General features: G+C 42.0%; 1 protein-coding gene across 15 annotated transcripts in view; it reads left to right on the top strand.

Moving 5' to 3' along the window:
• SYNE2 (spectrin repeat containing nuclear envelope protein 2) overlaps positions 1-19,411 on the top strand; it is a 374,347-nt gene that overhangs the window by 326,163 nt on the left and 28,773 nt on the right. For 14 of the 15 annotated variants that reach the window (XM_021941295.2, XM_021941294.2, XM_021941291.2 and 11 more), the window contains 4 exons: positions 331-456; positions 8,079-8,234; positions 10,180-10,338; positions 11,630-11,796. In XM_021941295.2, coding sequence (XP_021796987.2) covers positions 331-456; positions 8,079-8,234; positions 10,180-10,338; positions 11,630-11,796 — 608 coding nt within the window. Of the gene's footprint in view, positions 1-330; positions 457-8,078; positions 8,235-10,179; positions 10,339-11,629; positions 11,797-16,056; positions 18,635-19,411 lie in introns of those variants that run through there. The other variant, XM_021941300.2, reaches the window with a different exon arrangement.

Genomic DNA, 19,411 nt, shown 5'->3' with positions numbered 1-19,411 from the left:
CCTCAGGTGATCCACCCACCTCGGCCACCCAAAGTGCTGGAATTACAGGCTTAAGCCACCATGCCCAGCCCAGAAGAACTATTTTCAAGCAAAGGCCAGCCTGGTGGTTGAAATGAGCCACAGGTAAAGCTGCAAGGAGGCTTGAGTCATATTGGTGTTCCTTCTGCTTTTGGGAGACCATAGTCTGCTCAAGACAAGGAACTGGGTATCTGTGTGATTTATAAAAACAAACTTAATAGAAAGATTATGTGGAGTAAATGAGCTATTCTATTTCCACAATTCATTCTAAAGAGCAAAGTACTTACCCGTTTTAATCTTGTTTTCAAATAGACCTGGGACCAGTGTGAAAAGAAAATAAAGGAGTTGAAAAGCAGGCTGCAAGTTTTAAAGGCACAAAGTGAAGATCCTCTTCCAGAGCTTCATGAGGACCTCCATAACGAAAAAGAGCTGATTAAGGTATTGAAATCCGAACAAGTGGCCAAGATAATCACTTAGCTGTTTTCTGAGTACTTTGAAGTGCTTCTTTGCCTCTTTCTATGTTGAAACTGAGTTTTCATTTTCAAATCAGAAAATATTTTCCCGATCTACTGTCTAACATAACATGCTGGTCTCTCAAGGAATTAGAATTGATGCTTTTTACAATTGTTGTTTGAAGACGAGAAAGACTTTTGCAAAAACTCACTTCTTAGGATCTTAGGGGTTTTCTCCTTCAGGTCCTCTTTGTGTCTGTTCCTCCTCTGTAATATAAGATGTGGCCTCTGAGATTCCTGTAAAAGCTGTTCCCTTATCAAATGTCCTTTTCTTTGAAACGAGAGTAAAATATGACTAAAGAATTCATTTTTGAAAGCCAGTAGGTTGGGGTTTGCTCCAGTATAACATTTTTATAAAACGGTCCAAACTATATTCTTCCTAATGAATACCACACTAGCAAAAATTCCTGGATATTTTAGGCCTTAGCTGAAGACAAGGCAAACTTATGGATAGGAATTGGGGCCAGGAAAATTCCCAGGTCAGCAACTCCCTGCATCTCTTTTCTGTCTGCAGCTTTGATGTTTAAAAGACATTGAGAGACTGTTGGAATGGTCTTCTAATTTTTTACTTCCTTCAGTGACTTTCAGGGATCAAACTGAAGAAATGAGGAAGAAATGAATAGTCTCCTACTTCAAGTTGGGCTAGAAATTAGTGTCTTTCTCCCTACATCTTTTTTCTTTATTGTAAAAATGTCTAATGTGCTAAAAGGCATAACAAATAATATGACAAACTGCCATGACACCATCACCCAGCTAAAATATAAAAAAAAATTATACACACAGTTCAAGTGTCCTGTATGATCTAACTTCTCCTTAGAGGTGTCAGTAACCCTGGATTTGGTGTTCATCATTCTTACACATGTCCTAATAATTTTAATACTTGTGTTTGTAGGTGTCAGTGTTTTTCTTTGTTTGTTCATTTGTTTGTTTGTTTTTGAGAGACAGGGTCTGGCTCTATCTTCCAGGCTAGAGTGCAGTGGCACGATCTCAGCTCACTACAACCTCCACTTCCCAAGCTCAAGCGATCCTCCCACCTCAGCCCCCCGAGTAGCCTGGACTGGGCACACCCACCATGCCAGCTGGGTGCATGTTGGGAGGCGGAGTCACCGGCTCTGTCGCCCAGGCTGGAGTGCAGTGGCGGATCTCAGCTCACCAAGCTCCGCCTCCCGAGGTTCACGCCATTCTCCGGCCTCAGCCTGCGGTAGCTGGGACTACAAGCCCGCCCGCCTCGCCCGGCCCCAGTTTTTGTATTTCTTAATAGAGGCCCGGGGTTTCACCGTGTTAGCCAGGATGGTCTCGATCTCCTGACCTCGTGATCCGCCCGTCTCGGCCTCCCAAAGTGCTGGGATTACAGGCTTGAGCCACCGCGCCCGGCAATTTTTGTATTTTTTTGTAGAGACGGGGTTTTGTCATGTTGCCCAGACTGGTCTCAAACTCCTGGGCTCAAGCAATCCTCCTGCCTTGGCCTCCCAAAGTGCTAGAATTACAGGCGGGAGCCACACACCCAGCCTGCTGTCAGTGAGATGTAGAATTGCTTTCTGTTTTTAAACTTTATATAGCTAGGCATGGTGACTCACAACTATAATCCCAGCACTTTGAGAGGCTGCAGTGGGAGGATCCCTTGAGTCCAGCAGTTTGAAAGTAGCCTGAGCAACAAATTGAGATTCCCATATGTACAAAAAAAATTTTTTTAATTAGCTGGGTGTAGTGGCACTTGTCCGTGATCCCAGCTGCTGGGGAGGCTGAGGTGGGAGGATCCTTTGAGCCTAGTAGGTCGAGGATACAGTGACTCATGAATGCACCACTACATTCCACCCTGAATGACAGAGTAAGACTGTCTCTAAAAAGTAAACAAAATACATAAATTTTAAATTTTAAAACTTTATATAAGCAGTACTATGTATAATATAATTTTTTTTTCTTTTTTTAAGACAGAGTCTCCTGTTGCCTAGGCTGGAATACAGTGGTGCAATCTTGGCTCACTGTAACCTCCACCATTTGGGTTCCAGCAATTCTCATGCTTCAGCCTCCCAAGTAGTTGGGATTACAGGCACACGCCACCAGACCTGGCTTATTTTTTGTATTTTTAGTAGAGATAGGGTTTCATCATGTTGGCCTGGCTGGTCTTGAACTCCTGGGGCCTCAAGCAATCTGCCTGCCTCGGCTTCCCAAAGTGCTGGGATTACAGGCGTGAGCCACCACACATGGCCCACAATGTAACTTTTTTCCTTCATTATGATTTAGAGTCATTGATGTTGGTACCTAATGCACATTCATTCTCACTGCTGTATAGTATGCATTATAAGAATATGTAGTCACTTGGTATTATCAGATTTTTTTTAACTTTTGCTAGTCCAGCAGCTATGAGTGAGATAGTGTCTCTTTATAGTTTACTAGTCAGTTTCACATTTTTTTTATATTTGCCCTTTTGTGAATTGCCTATTTGTACCTTTTACTGATTTTTTTCTGTTGGGCTATTTGTCTTTTTCTTATTGAGTTGAAGGAGCTGCTTATTTATTTTAAATATTCCTCTTCTACTGAGTGTATACATTGCAAATGTCTTTTCCCATCTGAGAGCCTGTTTTTCTACTTTTTCCTTGGTGTTGCTGGCTGAACAAAAGGTATTTTGTTAATGTGGATGAATTTGTCAGTATTTTCCTATATGATTAGTATTTTCTACTTTCTCTGTGAAATCTTCATACTAAAATCATAAAATACGTGCTTACATTTTCTTCAAAAAGTTTTCGGTTTTTGGTTTTTACATTCACATCTTTATTCATTGATGAATTGATTTTTGCATACATTTTAAGGCAGAGATCCATTTTCTAATTTTATTCATCTGGATAGCAGTTGTCTTGGTGCCTATTTATTGTCTAATGTCAAATATCAGATTTCCATATACGCAGGATTCTTTTCTCAGTTCTCTGTTCCATTGGTCTGTGTAGCTCAGCTTTAATATCAAACTATCTTAATGGCTGCACTTTATTGTAACACATCTTTATTTCAGGTGTGATGGGTACCCACACCTTGTTCTCTCACATTAGTTTGGATGTCCCTAGATCTTTGATCTTCTGTAACTTTGAGAAGCAGCTTGTTAAACCATGAAAAGTTCTGATAAAGAGTTATAATTGAATTGCATTGAATTTATAGATTAACTTGGATAAATTTTTTTAGTATTCCTGCTTATGCCCATGAATGTGGTATATATTTCCCTTTGGTCATATTATTTCGTTTTTTTCACTAATGGCTTATAATTTTTTTTTTTTTTTTTTTTTTTTTGAGATGGAGCTTCATTCTTGTCACCCAGGCTATCATGCAGTGGCACGATCTTGGCTCACTGCAACCTCTGCCTCCCTGGTTCAAGGGATTCCCCTGCCTCAGCCTCCCGAGTAACTGGGATTACAGGCACATGCCACCACGCTCAGCTAATTTTTGTATTTTTAGTAGAGATGAGATTTCACCATGTTGGCCAGGCTGGTCTCTAACTCCTGACCTCAGGTGATCCACCGGCTTCGGCCTCATAAAGTGCTCGGATTACAGGCCTGAGCCACCATACCTGGCTTATTCTTGTTACAATTTTCTTAATCACAAAAGGGATATCTTTTGTTAGATTTATTTCTTGGTGCAATATTTTGAAGCTTTTGAAAATACTACCTTTTTCTAATTATATTTTTTAACTGATTATTGCTGATACCTAGAAATGCAATTGGTCTTTGCATATTTGTTTAACCATCTTGTTAAACTCTTATATTAATTCCAGCAATTTGTTTATGTATTTTTTTGGGTGTCTGTGAGACCATCATCATCTGTCAATAATGACAAGGTTATTTTTGTTTGTTTCTTAATTTTAATATACTTTTTTTTTCCTACTTTTCCTACACAGGTCAATACCTTCAGAACATTGTTAATCAGAAGCATTAATAGCTGAGTCTTCCATTCTTGATTTTAGAAGAAAATGATTCTAACATTTCACTATTAAGTGTTATTTGCTGGTGATGTGTCAGTCAGTGGCTTTATTAGGTTAACAAGATTTCTATGCCTAATTTTCAAGGTTTTTATCATCCCTACCTCATTAGGTTTAGAGTAAGACTTTGGTAACAGCGGAGAGAATTTGGAGTCATGCTCTCAGCTGATACACAGAGTTTCCTTCCATAAGGTCTAGGAACCTGTGCAGAATGTGACATGTAAACCCTTGAGCAGCTGTAATTTTTTTTCAAGTATCACACTTCTCAGTTTCCAGTGGGATCTTTTCAGCTTTCATGGTCTCAGCATCCTATTTATCAGTGGAAAGAATCAGGGAAAGGGAAGGAGCATTGAGTTCATTCAACCATGACCATATTCCAAAAAGATCCCAAGTAACCCAAAGCTTGTCCGGATCAGTGTGTTTCATTCCTGATTCACCTGGGGGAAATATGCTAGCCACTTGACCAATTTGAGCTTGACTTTCCTCCTCATAAAATTATATTCCCTTCTAAGCACAGCTGCAAAAAGAAAAAGATAAAAGAGAAAAAGTATATTCCCACTACAGCCAAGTTGAGGAATGGAATGATTTCCTTACATATATGTTTCATGTATATTCTAACTTTACTATTATGAAAATTGCTACAATGGACATCTGTGTTTCATAACACTTGTCCAAAGATTGAGTCCTTGGAACAGTTTGGTTTTTAAATAATTTTTGTTTAAGTAATATAGTCACATGGCTCAAAATTCAGAAGGTGCAAAAGGTATATGTGATAAATTTTTCTCTTATCAATTCCTCTCCACAGAAGCAATCGATGTTACCGATTTGTTGTATATTCTTCCAAAGATAGAGTATGCATATACAGGCCAAAATTTATTTGTATACCCATTCTTTTTCAGTCCTCTTTTTCCCAAATGGTAGTACAGAAAAATGGGACTTGACAGTTCCACTGGTAATTGAGTCCATAGGCAAGGCCTAAATGCTGTCCTGATACTGCAGAGTCTAGTCAAATCCTGTGCAACACCACTTTTTGTAGCCAAACAACTTGAAGTTTTACATCCCATGTTACATAAAAAATTGGAAATTTCCACGTATTCTTGTGGTATAGATAATTTATCTGGTTGAATGAAGATGGTGGAAACTTACCTGATTTCTCTCTGACAGTTTGGTTGCAAATCTGGGGCAATTTAATTTAAAGACAGGCATGATTGTTGACATTTTTATACAAACTGATCGTCAGCTATAGTAAACTTCCACAAGAGACCTCATTCTATATACTGTTTGACTCCTTACTTTTTTCATGTAGTGTTTATGAACATTTTAAAGCTCTCGAGACATACTGCCAAATTGTTTTCCTTTCAGCCATACATTTTGGTATCTGAAACCTTGCTGTGCAGCAGCACCATGGCAGGTTCTGGGCACTGCATCAGTGAGCGGTGTTGTCATGGTCCCTGCCATGTGTGGAGCTAATGGTCCAGTCTGCCAGAGAGACCTGTTCACCAGATGGCCACACTGTATGCACAGGGGTGTGTGTGTGTCTGTGTGTCTGTGTCTGTGAACATGGTGAGTGTTAGAGGGGAAAAGTGCAGGGCAGTGAGAGTAGAACAGGAGTCTCAACCTTATCCAGTGACTGTACACTTTCTGACTGTCAATATTATAAGTATTCAGACCATACTGAGTGAAACCTAGCTGGGCATAACTTGGCGGCCAAGCCAGCACCTCTGAGCAGGGCACTGGACAGGCTGAGCTTCCTGCCACCTGACTGGGAAACTCTGTCTGAAGCTCAGCGGTTTCCAGATCTCCAATTTCAAGTCAGTAAGTGGTACACCTCGGCTGGCAGGTGGCCCCTTTATGTTATATAGCTTTCCAGAGCGTTCCACTGTGGAATCTGCTGTCATCTACTTTACTGGAACCAATTGTGAGACCAAAAGCAGTAATACAAATGTTAAATACCTAATGATTTAGCTTCTGAGAAAGGTGTTAATTCCTCATTCTACATGTAACCTTTAAAAGAATTCTCTGGGCCACTTTATTAAACATAAATTGTTGTTGGTAAGTTATGAAATCATGCCAATGTAGCTTTTAGAACTCTGAAAATCAATCAGAATTAACATACTGTTAGGGCCCTTCAAACATCCCTGATTTTAGGCATAGTAGCAGCAGGGCATGGTGGCTTGCCCTTGTCATCCCAGCAATTCAGGGGGCTGAGGTAAGAGGATCACTTGAGCTGGGGAGTTTGAGACCAGCCTGGGCAAAACGATGAGACTTCCATCTCTACAAAAAAATTTAAAAATTAGTCAGGTGTGGTGCTGCGTGCCTGTAGTCTCAGCTACTCTGCAGGCTGAAGCATGAGGATCACTTGAGCCCAAGAGGTCAGTCAAAGCTGCAGTAAGCCATGATCATGCCACTGTACTCTAGCCTGGGCAACAGGGTGAGACCCTGTCTCTAAAACAAAATAATAAAAGTTAAAAAGGCATAGTATCTTATTTCAGGTTTCAGTTGACAGATAGGACTGGAGACCCTTAAAATGTGCCAAGTCATGAAGAATTGTAAGCACAATAAAAACCTGGTGGACTCGAGTGTTTTGGCTGTTTCCTTTTACCTTCCCTGCTGTGAAAGTAAATCTCTTGAGTAAATCCTAGATTTCAAAGTTTCAATTTGACAATGACAGTGCTTCTTCTTTTTTTTTTTTTTTTTGGAGATGGAATCTCACTCTGTCAGCCAGGCTGGAGTGCAGCGGAGTGATCCTGGCTCACTGCAACCTCCGCCTCCTGGGTTCAAGCGAGTCTCCTGCCTCAGCCTCCCGAGTAGCTGGGACTACAGGCCACCACGCCCAGCTAATTTTTGTATTTTTAGTAGAGACAGGGTTTCATCATGTTGGCCAGGCTGGTCTCAAGCCCCTGACCTCAGGTGATCTGCCCGCCTCGGGCTTCCAAAGTGCTGGGATTACAGGTGTGAGCCACTGAGCCCAGCCATTGCTGCGTTTCAAAAGATAGGTGTTTCCATGGCCAGAAAATTATCTGCTAACTAATCTTTGCCAATTATTAGAAAAGTTTATCTCTGTCTTCCATTATACTTACTCATTAGTTTCAAAAGTTAGCCAAAAATAATTCCCTTTGAACAGAAGTCATTGCTGTTACATGATTGCCACAATAGCAGAAATGCATTTCTTAGGGTTTTTTTAATGGAAAATCACATTTTAAATCTATCTGAAATGTAGTTTCAGGATTAAAAATTGTATGTGTGCGTGTGTGTGTATGTCAAGATTATTAGATTCCAAATACACTTTCCTCTAAATAAAGACCTACATGACTTTAAAATAGAATAAATTCTGTCGAAATCAGAGCTACCTGAGGAAATGAAAATAAAGGTAGAAAAGAGTTTTCCTTTGAGAAGAAGGTGGTGGAGAACTGGCCAACCACAACTGCAGGCGCTCGCCTTGGGCTGTTTCCCATTCAGAAGGTCCCTCCCCCTCTCCTGGCCTCCCCTCCCCCAGAGTCTAATCAAAGGATTAGCCTACAGGTTTGGAAACAACAGCCGCTTGAGTTGAAGGCTTTTTACCCCCTTCTTGTGATTAAATGCAGGAACTAGAACAGTCTTTGGCTAGCTGGACTCAGAACTTGAAAGAACTTCAAACTATGAAGGCAGACTTAACCCGGCACGTTCTCGTGGAAGACGTGATGGTTTTGAAGGAGCAAATAGAGCATTTGCACAGACAATGGGAGGACCTCTGCTTAAGGGTAAGTCAGCTCACTGCAGGGCATGGCTGTTTGGGAGTGGATTGAAATGTCTCTGAAGGCCAGACAAAGTAGAAAGGAGCTTAATTTCATTGAACCGGAGGCCCTTTTCAGTGGGACCCCTGGCCTGGCCGCTGCTCCTTTAGAAGGCAGCAACATGGTTTAACAGATTTGACCCTTTTTGTTTCTCCAGCGCTAAATGCTAGAACTTTGCACGCTTTTAATGAGCTTTTTTTAAAGTCACTTTAGGTGGAGACAGAAATTGCAATTCTGATCAGATGTGTAGACTGCTCTCTGGCTTGTGTAGGTGGCAAGCCCTAATCAGTGTATCAGAAGCAGGACCCAGTGAAGAGGTCCTTTACTGGGGAGTCTCTTCTGGGCCTAACAGCAGGAGTCTTACTTAATGCCCAGCAAGCATGGGAGCATTTCATATGAGTACTCTGCATTCACAGGCAATCTGATGTTTATTTCAAGTAGCCGGTTTCTAAAATTCTCTAAGAGAAGTGATCAACTGCTATGTTGTCTCAATGGATCACTTTGACTTATTAAGAATGGGATTGTGTTAATAGAGTATTATATGGTATAGGCTTGTGACAGGATAAGGATTGAATTAAGGGATTCAAATAGTCTTAAAGATCTTTGTTTTAAGAACATAGAATTCTAGTGAAAATAAATTCCTTAATCTCATTTTTGTGAATTAAGAGATGTATTTAAAAAGTTGAAATTCAGGCACGTTCTCCTTCTTGATTTTAGTATTTAATATTCACAATGTACCCTAATTTTAAATTTTCTTTTAGAACTTTTTAAATTTTATATAAAAGAAAATGTTTAGAATATATGAAAAGTGTTCTGAAAGTTACGGTACACAGGAAGACTGCGGCCCAGATGTTCCTAATTGTTACTATTATGAAATCAATCAGGATGACACTGTGCAAAATGCCAGGATTTTTAAAAGATAAACAGATGCCCTGAGGAATGGAAATTTCGGATAGTTTTTCAAGCGTTTTTAACACGTTTGCCTGGGTAGGATATATAAGCATTCAGTATTTTCTCCTCCTTAAAGAGCAGAGTTTCTTTATACACAGCAGGAAAATCTCAGAGAATTCAACCTTGGTTTCCTGGTCCATATAGTGGGGTGTCAAAACTTTACCAAAGAGCCACCCCCTTTTAACCCTACGATTCTGAAGATTCTTAAAACCTAGGAATACTTTTGTACATCTAGTAAGGCTGATTTGCATTATTTAAATTTATATTTAGTGAAATTTAAACCTTTAAGGAGGAGGACCCTTAGCTGATGTCAGTTTAGGGGCTACTTATGCGTAATGGGGCATTGGGTATTTTGGGGTCAGCCTGCTTGCTGCAGACCAGCTGTTGGCGATATATCCATGGTTTCCATCCAAAATCCAGTGCTTAACAGGAAAGTGGGTTAAATGAGTGATGTACATTGTTTTTGGTTTTACTTTGTTTTGAAGCATAACAATAGGACATTTAAATGGCTGTAGTTTTCCTGGTCCATTTGCATTATAAATGTTTGATTTACATTCTATCTGGATTAATAGTTGTTAAACAGGACGTTGTCCTTATGTTGGTATAAGGATTTGATTTGTTGTTAAAAGGGCAAGGATTTGGGTTATATCTTCATCTAGCCTTTCCTGTTTTTAATTTTTAATATAACTGGATAGTAACACACAAGTATTGGGTAAAACAGTCCTTCCAATCAGCTACGTTTCAGGTACAGTATTTGTTATTTTTTATGGCATTTATCACAGGTGTAAGGAACTTCTGTTGATGTGAAACCCTAGGTTTTTAAGAGGCAAAGCCAGACAAGGGTGAGTGTAGAGAGCTACTGATTAAAATGAATGAAACTCAGTCTTTTTGATGTGAGGGAGAGAAGGGGGTGCTTTCCTTCCTGGCTATACTCAGCTGCCAAATGTATTTTCATTTGCAGGTGGCTATACGTAAACAGGAGATTGAAGACAGACTCAATACATGGATTGTATTCAATGAAAAAAATAAAGAGTTGTGTGCCTGGCTGGTGCAGATGGAAAACAAAGTTCTACAGACAGCGGACATTAGTATTGAAGAAATGATTGAAAAGTTACAGAAGGTACGGGAGGATACCCAGGTGGATGTAGTTCTGACTACCGTGGAATTGTCGGCCCTCCTCACTCGTAGGCCCAAACAGGTGCAGGGTTACGGGTGCTTCCGGTAGCATTTTAGAAATTTGAAGGGACTTCACTATTTTTTGTCCTTTTGAGAGACCAGTGGGAAGAGAGAAGGTTCCAGAGAGATGGGAGTGTGAGACCATTGTCAGTGGGCATGGTACTGAGGGGAGTTGCTTTCTCCCCATTAGGAAGTTTGACCAGGGAAGGGGCTTACACATCAGCTGATACCCCAAATGAGTTAGAGTTTCTCTAGTTGTTACTAAGAAGCTCTCGTTGGCCAGGCGCGGTGGCTCATTCCTGTAATCCTAGCACTTTGGGAGGCCGAGGCAGGTGGATCACCTGAGGTTAAGAGTTCGAGACCAGCTTGGCTGACATGGTGAAACCTCATCTCTACTAAAAATACAAAAATTAGCCTGGTGTGGTGGTGGGCGCCTGTAATCCCAGCTACTTGGGTGGCTGAGGCAGGAGGATTTCTTGAACCTGGGAGGTGGAGGTTGCAATGAGCCGAGATGGTGCCATTGCACACCAGCCTGGGCAACAGAGTAAAAAGTCCATCTCAAAAAAAAAAAGCAGCAGCAGCAGCTCCCCTTGCCAAAGGGAAGAGGCCAAAAGCAGTGAGGCTCATAATTTTGAAATGGTCACTGATCTGTACAGGGAAAAGTAATAACATTCTTGCTGCAGTCACCCAAAACACCACTCAGTCAACCCTCTAGAAAACTGTAAACGACAGCAGCCTAATTCGTTATGCTCAGTTGTCCTCAGTTCCCAAGTAGGTTAAAAGAAATCTGTGAGAGGAAACAGAGAGCTTTTAAATTAGGTAACTATTAAAACCAAAGTAATTATTGCCTTACATATTTTGCATTTGCCTGATGCTCGTTGCCTGACTTTTTAGCTACTCACTGAAAAGTTAGCTTCATTAGAAGGTATGAGGTTTTGAGACAGTGTCTCACTGTGCTCGAGTGCAGTGGCGAGATCATAGCTCACTGCAGCCTCAACCTTCTGGGCTCAAGGGGTCCTCCCACCTCAGCCACCCGAGTAGCTGGGACTGCAGACATGTGCCAGCATACCTGGCTAGTTTTTTCAGAAGTGGGGTCTTGCTATGTTGCACAGGCTAGTCTTGAACTCCTGGACTCGAGTGATCCTCTTGCCTCGGCCTCCCAAACTGCTGGGATTATTGGTATGAGCCATTATACCGGGCCAATTTTTTTTTTAATGTTTTGGTGCCTTTGCCAGGACTGCATGGAAGAAATAAACTTGTTTAGTGAAAACAAGTTACAGTTAAAGCAGATGGGTGACCAGCTGATGAAGGCCAGCAACAAATCGAGAGCAGCTGAGATCGATGACAAGCTCAACAAAATTAACGATCGTTGGCAACATCTTTTTGATGTCATCGGATCAAGGTAAGAAATGGGCTAAAAATGATTCTTACTCTCCAGGAACAGTAATTACTTTACAGATCTAGTAAACTGAGCCCAGCCTTCCTCTAAGATGATCCAGCAATTTTATAAGTTTACAGATTAAGGCAAAGTTTGATAAAAATGAGTGGAAATTCTTTCCGTGTTATAAAAAAACCTAGATGCTAGTATATCCCACCTTAATATTTTTTCTTTAGCTTACAACTTCACATGCATTAGAGTAGTTTTAAATAAGGGTTGGAAACTTATTTGGAAAGGGATCCTTCGGAGGGGGTATTGTTTAGAAATTCTGACTCTGTGTTAGCATTTATGTGTCCCCACAGCGGAGCCATGCCTATTGCTCCTGCCTCAGTATGGCAAATCAGGCAGGTGAGGGCACAGGCCTGGTTTCTGGAGGCTGGGGGCCCATGACTGCCCCGCCACCCGCACTCAAGGCAGGGGCAGGAGTCTACTCTAAGTGTGTGGGCTCAGAGTGCCAGGTCTCCCATGGGTGTCTTGTCCTAGGATGTGGATTTGGACACAGCCAAGTCCTAAATCAAAGGGCCACAAATCAAAGCTATGTTGGCTAGTGCAATCTTATCAGAAATAGTGCTGATAATTTTATCTCTCCCCCTAAAATGATGGTGATGCCTGAAGTTCTTAAATGTCTTCAAATTCCCTCTCTAAAGACAAACCCCAAGTGGATGTTTATTCAGTGGCCACCTGGCATACGGAGAACAGTCGCTTGGCCTTGGGACTGCTTGTGCAGCTGTGCTTCCACTGGCCACACAGGTCCTTTCCATAGCAGTATACTCAGATGTTTTGAACAACACATAGAATTAGGAATATACAGGAACCTATAAGGTGAATAAAGAATTGGGGGGTGATGAAAGTAAGATACTCTTAATAATTTGGCATCTTCTTTACCTCATTGTTTACTGGAAACCACAAGTGAACCTGAGTCAGTCAACAGAGGCACCGGGCTAAATAAGTTGAGTCAGTTACGTTAGTGGGAGTAGGTATCTGAGCAGCTGTAAAACCAAGTGGTTTGAGAGCTCAGATCCCATCTTCCTGGGATCAGGAAGATCCTTACAGAGGGGCTGCGTTCCCAGATGGTCCTGAATGAGGGATTGCGGTTACTGGTGGCAGAGAGAGAGACACATATGTTGAGAGCAAACAGGTACAGAATAGAGCAGCGTCGAAGCCATTCAGGAAGTGAAGAGAAGCCCCATTGGCCCCAAACGTAGGAGATGAGCTAGAAAGATGGGCTGGGGCTAAATCTTAGAGGACTTTAAATCTCAGCTAAATATTGGCCTTCTGAAAAAATATCTGAGTCATGCCTGGTTCCTTAGCAGTGGAGGGTTTGCTGAAGACAAATATTAGGGGGATTTGGCTGGCAACATAGACTGGCCCAAATTCAACTTCTCTCCACAGCCAATTGGGGGAAAGAAAAAAAAACTACAGAAATGCATGGTGGAAACCTAAGTAAGGATTAGGAGTACAAGTTTTGAACCATTCCTGACTTTCTCACTTAATCACTGTGAAAACTTGAGTATGTGATTTAACCTTTCTAGGCCTCAGTTTCTAAGTCTGTAAAATGGGTCTAATTGGCTTACATCAGAGGCCACTGGTGCTGTCTGCTGTGAGGATATGTATCATATCTTTGGTATAGGGCCAGCACAGCACATGTGAGCCAGCATTTATGGAGTGGTTGTTTTAGTTACTTTTCCATGAGAAGGCTCTGAAGTCGTGTGTGTATTGAGTGGAAGATGATTCTGTTGGTGACCTCTAGTGATGAGAGGTCTTTCGCCAGTGAGGCCTGCAACTGGACTACCTCATTCTCAGAGCTTAGAATAGTGCATCAGATGTTTGTTGAAATGAATAAATGTTTCAGTGCATTCGTTAAGAATAAGATCATTTCTGTGGGATAAATTGTGTCTTTGTGGTTGCCTTTATAGTGTAAGTCTTCTCGAGCCCTTGGCACTAGTCGAGGGTATGATGGCATCACACACATTCATGGATCATACAGGATCAAGATCTGGCTAATGTTTCTTGAAGGTTAGAGTGACAGTCCATTTTTAATCATTCATGCTCTGCTTATATCACTTTGGAGTTTAACAGGCTGTTTGCTTTCCTCGCTCACTCTTTGCCTGTCTTCAGCCAGCCTTTTGGTGGGAAAGAGATAAAACAGTGGGTAAAATTTTATTGATCTTTTTGGAAAGCACAGCTGGGGGAAAAGGAGTTGAAATAGCAAATATGTTGTCAGCTGCCTATATTCTTAGCAATATGCCTTTTGTGTATGATTTCACTTAAACTTCACTGTGATTCTGGAAAGTAGATACCATTGTCCCATTTTACACACTGAGAAGGAAACTGAGGACTGAAGCTAAGCAACTTACCCATAGTTACATAGCCAGCATGTGACGTAACCAGGATTTCAACTCGGGCAGTTTCACCTCCCTGACAGCCCAGACCCTCTCATTTGAAACACTGAAATGAGCAGTTCATGCTGAGTGCCTAATCCCTTCAGCACTGAGGAATTTGGGAGGGAATCATTTTTCTTATTTTAAAGCAAGGGCCAGGCTGAGACAGACAGCTAGAATCTAAGAAGCTCTTAGCTGAGTGTATTGTTCAGGTGAATCTGTGGGTTGAGGCAGCAAACTTGGACCTGTCATAATCAGCCTTACATAGAATCAGCCTTACATAGAATCCCTGATGCTCACTTCACCCTGGGCGTTGTACAAAGGAAGGGAAGGGTTGGAAGCACAGGCTGCAAACTTTACGTTTGAACAGTGGCAACAAGAAATTGCTCTGCAGGGTGCCCTGATGGCTTCATTTGCCCACAGGATCCAGGACATCATGCAGCGTCTTCCATCCTACCCACAGTATTCTGCTGCTTTGGCCCTGTGGCAGGGAAGAGCATTTCTTGTTAAAAATAAGATTGGCCAGGCGTAGTGGCTCACGCCTGTAATCCCTGCACTTTGGGAGGCCGAAGCAGGTGGATTACCTGCAGTCAGGAGTTTGAGACCAGCCTGGTGAACATGGTGAAACCCCGTCTCTACCAAAACTACAAAAACTAGCTGGGCGTGGTGGCACACACCTGTAATCCCAGCTACTCAGGAAGCTGAGGCAGGAGAATCACTTGAACCTGGGAGGCGGAGGTTGCAGTGAGCCGAGATTGCGCCACTGCCCTCCAGCCTGGGTGACATTTTGAGACTCTGTCTCAAAAAAAAAAAAAAAAGATTGGAAGGCGATCCTATGTAGGTACCTGGCCTCGTTACTGCAAGATCTTAACTACAAAACTAACTTTAGAATGGTTTTAGAAGACTAAGGTTTAGAATGGTTTTAGAAAACTAAGGTTTAGAACGGTTTTCAGAAGTCCAAGGCCTCAATAAATCAGGTTTAATTCACTGGAGGAAAAAATGGAATTTAGGATAGGCTTCCTTAAAAACTACATTAGATTTCTGATCATTTCGGGTGGTAGACTCCATTGTTGGATAGATAGGAGAGGAAACCAACATTGCTTATTTTTTAAGTGCCAGTTTCCTCACATAGATTATTTCATTTTAATTCTTAAAACAACACTGCAAAGTCAGTGTGATTCTTCATTTTACAGAGAGGGAAATTGCAGCTCAGAGAAGGTCGATAATTTAGCCAAGGACAGTGGGAACTCTGCCCGGGACAGAAACATGCACATAAGATTACATGGGCCCTGGTGTGGGTATAGAGAGGCCCGTGACTGGCTGTCCCTCAGAGTTGCTCTGGGAGCTTTTAAAAGTTCTCATGGGCCCTTGGGCAGCTTCTCGCAATGGTGACATCTACACTGTTATGAAACATGCAGATACTTTCAACAGAGGTCATTTAAAGCATTACATAGACTCCCTGATGCTGATTGTATATATGTTTGGGGATTGTAATTATGTAGAACCCAAGTTGACGACAAGAAATATTCTAAACTTTTTTTTTTTGACTGTGCCTATTAGCCACTCTCCTTCCTTTTTTCTTCTTTTTTTTTTTTTTTTTTTTTTTTTTGAGACGAGGTCTGGCTGTATGACCCAGGCTGGAATACAGTGGCACAGTCACAGCTCACTGAAGCCTCGACCTCTCAGGCTCAAACAGTTCTCCTGCCTCAGCCTCCCAGGTAGCTGGGACTATAAGCACACACCACCATGCCCAGATAATTTTTTGTTGTTGTTGTTTGTTTTTTGTAGAAATGGGGTTTCACCATATTGCCCAAGCTGGTCTTGAGCTCCTGGGCTCAAGTGATCCTCCCACCTCTGCCTCCCAAAGTGCTGGAATGACAGGCATGAGCCACTCGCACCCAGCCTTCGATAACGTCTTTGAAAAGTGACTCAGCAAAACTTCCGAATGCAGGACAGACAACTAAATTAAAGAAAGTGTCCTTCAGAACTGCCAATATGTGTGATCCTCTGTTTTGGAGGCATCTGGATTACCTAAGAACAGCTGAGATACAAATTGTTGGGTGACAGACAAAAAGATGCAGGGTTAACCTTCACAGCCAGCACAGTCTGAAGCTCTGAAAAGACGGTCCTTGGATCTCATCCCCTCAATGGGACTGATGCCAGAGAAGGAGTTGACCTGCCACCTGATCTCACCTATGCCTCCCCTTAGTTTTAAAAATCCAATAGTTGAACTCCTTAAAAATTCATCTACTTTTGTTTCCCAGAACTCCCTCCCCATTTCCTTAATGAAAACCCAGCTTGTCATATGAACCAGAGCTCTGTAGACATAGGTGGGGCTGTGTCTTCAGTGAGTCCCTCTGGCAGGTTGCACATTTTGGTGAATTCTTTTAGAGACTTGGGATCAGGGTGAGGAACTCTTTTTAAAGGCTCTTTCTAGCAGCATGTGTGAATAATCTGATGAAAGCGTTCAGTGCCTGCTGATATAGGTTGGACAGCGAAGTAGAAAGGCATACCCTCCGAGAAAGTTTACATTGGTTTTTCTCTTGGTTGGAATCATTTTAATGAAAATGATTTTAATTTTCTTTTTGCTTATCTGTACTTTCTAAATGTTCGTTATGGAAGATGTTTATAACATGTCATGAACAAATGTCATCAATTTTATGTTCTCTTTCCTGAATTTCTGACGGTAGCACCACTAGCAAAGCCTGTCGTCCTTATTAAGCCACTGACAAGGAGGGGCTTTCCTAGTACCGTATGACCTCAAAGATTAGCTCCTTCCTGTTTACACTGAATTGCTCTCACTATCAGAAATATCAAATCCATCCAAAGGAACTTTTTAAACTAAGCATAACTTTTAAATTTTGCCTGCCAACCTGAAAAGCTCACCTATTTTATAATAGTGGCAATTAAAATGTTATCATTAAACTCAGAAGTTATGACCGTGGCAGTTGTGTGTTAAGATTGTTTTCCATGCCTTGCAGAATGGGCAGAAATATGTGTGCCTTTTTAGACTGATAAAGCTTTTCATTGCTCTCAAGCTCTTATCTGTATTTTCTCAAGGTTTTCTGGAAGACCAAACAATGCTGCTAGTCATGAAGTTGACTTGCGTTGGTCTTAGCAGGTTGCCTGATCCAGTGGGACTGGAAGGATTTAGGGATTATTTTAGCACAGGGGGAGCCAGATGTGAGCCTCCTCACTCCATTTTCCTTCCCATCAGTCTGATCCTTCTGCCTCTAGAATGGGTGGCCGCTGTTCCCAGACCCTGCAGAAATGGCTTCCTTGAGGATTGAGGAGCTCCCCCAAGGAAAGAGTAGCCGTCACTGGCGTAATGAGCAAGTATCCTGATGGCCGGCATCAGGCAGGTCCAGTGTACTGAGCCTCAGAGGTTCGTGCTCAGCAGGTTGCAGGAACAGCCAACCACGTGGGCCTGAGTTCGATGCAGCATTTTGGGAGAACTATTGCCAGGTCTGCACTTCTGATTCCACTGGTGTAGCATGTGTTTGCTATGTGTCAAGGTAGGGATACAATAATGACTAAATGTTGGGCTTTAGGGACTCCTGAAAAATGATATCGAGTCTCAGAATAAGGCTGGGAATGAGTCTGAGGTAGACTAGACACAAACCAAGCGCTGCCACTCAGGATTGTCCGGAGAAACTGAGGGTATGAATAAGGTGGAATTTTCAGACACGTTATGGTAAGTCCTGGGAGGAGCTAGCAAGGAAAGTTACAAAATTTCTTCCTCTGCAATGAATTCCCTTTATACTGCAAAATAGAATTTTTGTGCATGAAGCAGATAAACTAAATGAACTATCTGACCCTCCTAAACCAGGATGTTCAGGACCAAAAGGACAGAGCAGAAAACCCCCACAGGGAAATTTCTTCTTCAAGAGGACAAGAGGAAGGCATTCCTATTGGACTCAGGGGCTTCAGATTTTGCTGTTTCTTTTAAACCTGAAACAGAGAAATTTAATTTGTGGAGGACAGAAATCCTCTTTTGCCTGCCCCAAATTAAATGTTTCGTCTCTCCGTTTATAGCACTTCATAAATAACCCATAGCCAAGATAACACTGTGACTTTCTTCTCCCAGCGTTGCAATCCTGGAGCGTCAGAACAAAGACTGTGTGTGTGAGGAAAGAGCTGGAGATATTTGTTTATTGGAAGGGAGAAAACTGAGATTAAAAATTGCAGTTAGCAGGGGAGAAGGTGTCTTCCTTCCTGCTGGCATTGCCCTGTGCCTGCGAGCCAGCCATGCTCACAAGGAGCCTTGGAGAGGGCTGCGTCCGCCTCTGTACAAGATGCTGAACCAGTGAAGAGGGCACGCCGGGCAGGGGGAGGGGCTGCCTCGGCCCTGGGAGGTGGAGGTGCGGCCGGGAACTTGGAGCTTTCGCTTAAACATAAGGAATGATTTTTTCTCATCAACAGTAAGTGCCATTTTCATCATCAGCTCTGCATAGGGCCGAGGCGCCGGGTGCTGTCCCTTGTGTCTTGCTCTCTGGCTGTGTCGCTTTGGTTACAATAGAAATCACCGATGAGATGGTGGCTGCGGCGTGTTTGTGCTCAGCCATCGGGGGATGGGTTCTTTCCCAGCGTCAGCATGCGTGTGGTGTCTGCAGTCTGCCTCTGACAAGCAGGGCAGAGGAGTGATTATGCGGTGTGGAAAATGGAAGTCCTCCGGTGACAAAAATGCTTCAAAGAGGCAATGAGCTCAGACGTGTATTGTAATGCCTCTGCCCCTAAATCAGGGCTTCAGGATCTTGGAGTAATGCATTATTTTGCCATAAGGATGTTTAGTCATGTGAAAAGATACAATTGTACAGGATTTCTACAGTGTTTTTTGCAACTGACAGCTGCCCACAGGTTTGACTGTTTATTTCAGTACAAATTCGAATACTTGAACCATCTCAGTTTTCCTTAGTATTTTTTAAATTAGGCATAGGAATTTTTTTGTTCACTTAGGCTAATTTAGGGCTTTTATAATTTAACTGTAGACTCCTGAGCACATAGAGGATAGGACTAAATGGTAAATTATTCCATATGTATAAATTTGACATGTAAAGCCTTCATCATACATTGTTAAGGCTTAGGCTTGGTATATAGAATGATGCCAACCTGGCTTGATTTTGTTTGTTTGGAAGGAGAGCAGTGTTTATCATTGTTATATTCTCATCCATCGCTAGTTAAAAGAAAAACTTTATTTG

The sequence above is a fragment of the Papio anubis genome, chromosome 7 (assembly GCF_008728515.1).
Source record: "Papio anubis isolate 15944 chromosome 7, Panubis1.0, whole genome shotgun sequence".
Lineage (NCBI taxonomy): Eukaryota > Metazoa > Chordata > Mammalia > Primates > Cercopithecidae > Papio > Papio anubis.
The sequence above is the reverse complement of the archived record's forward strand: the minus strand, read 5'-3'. Positions and strand labels throughout refer to the sequence as shown.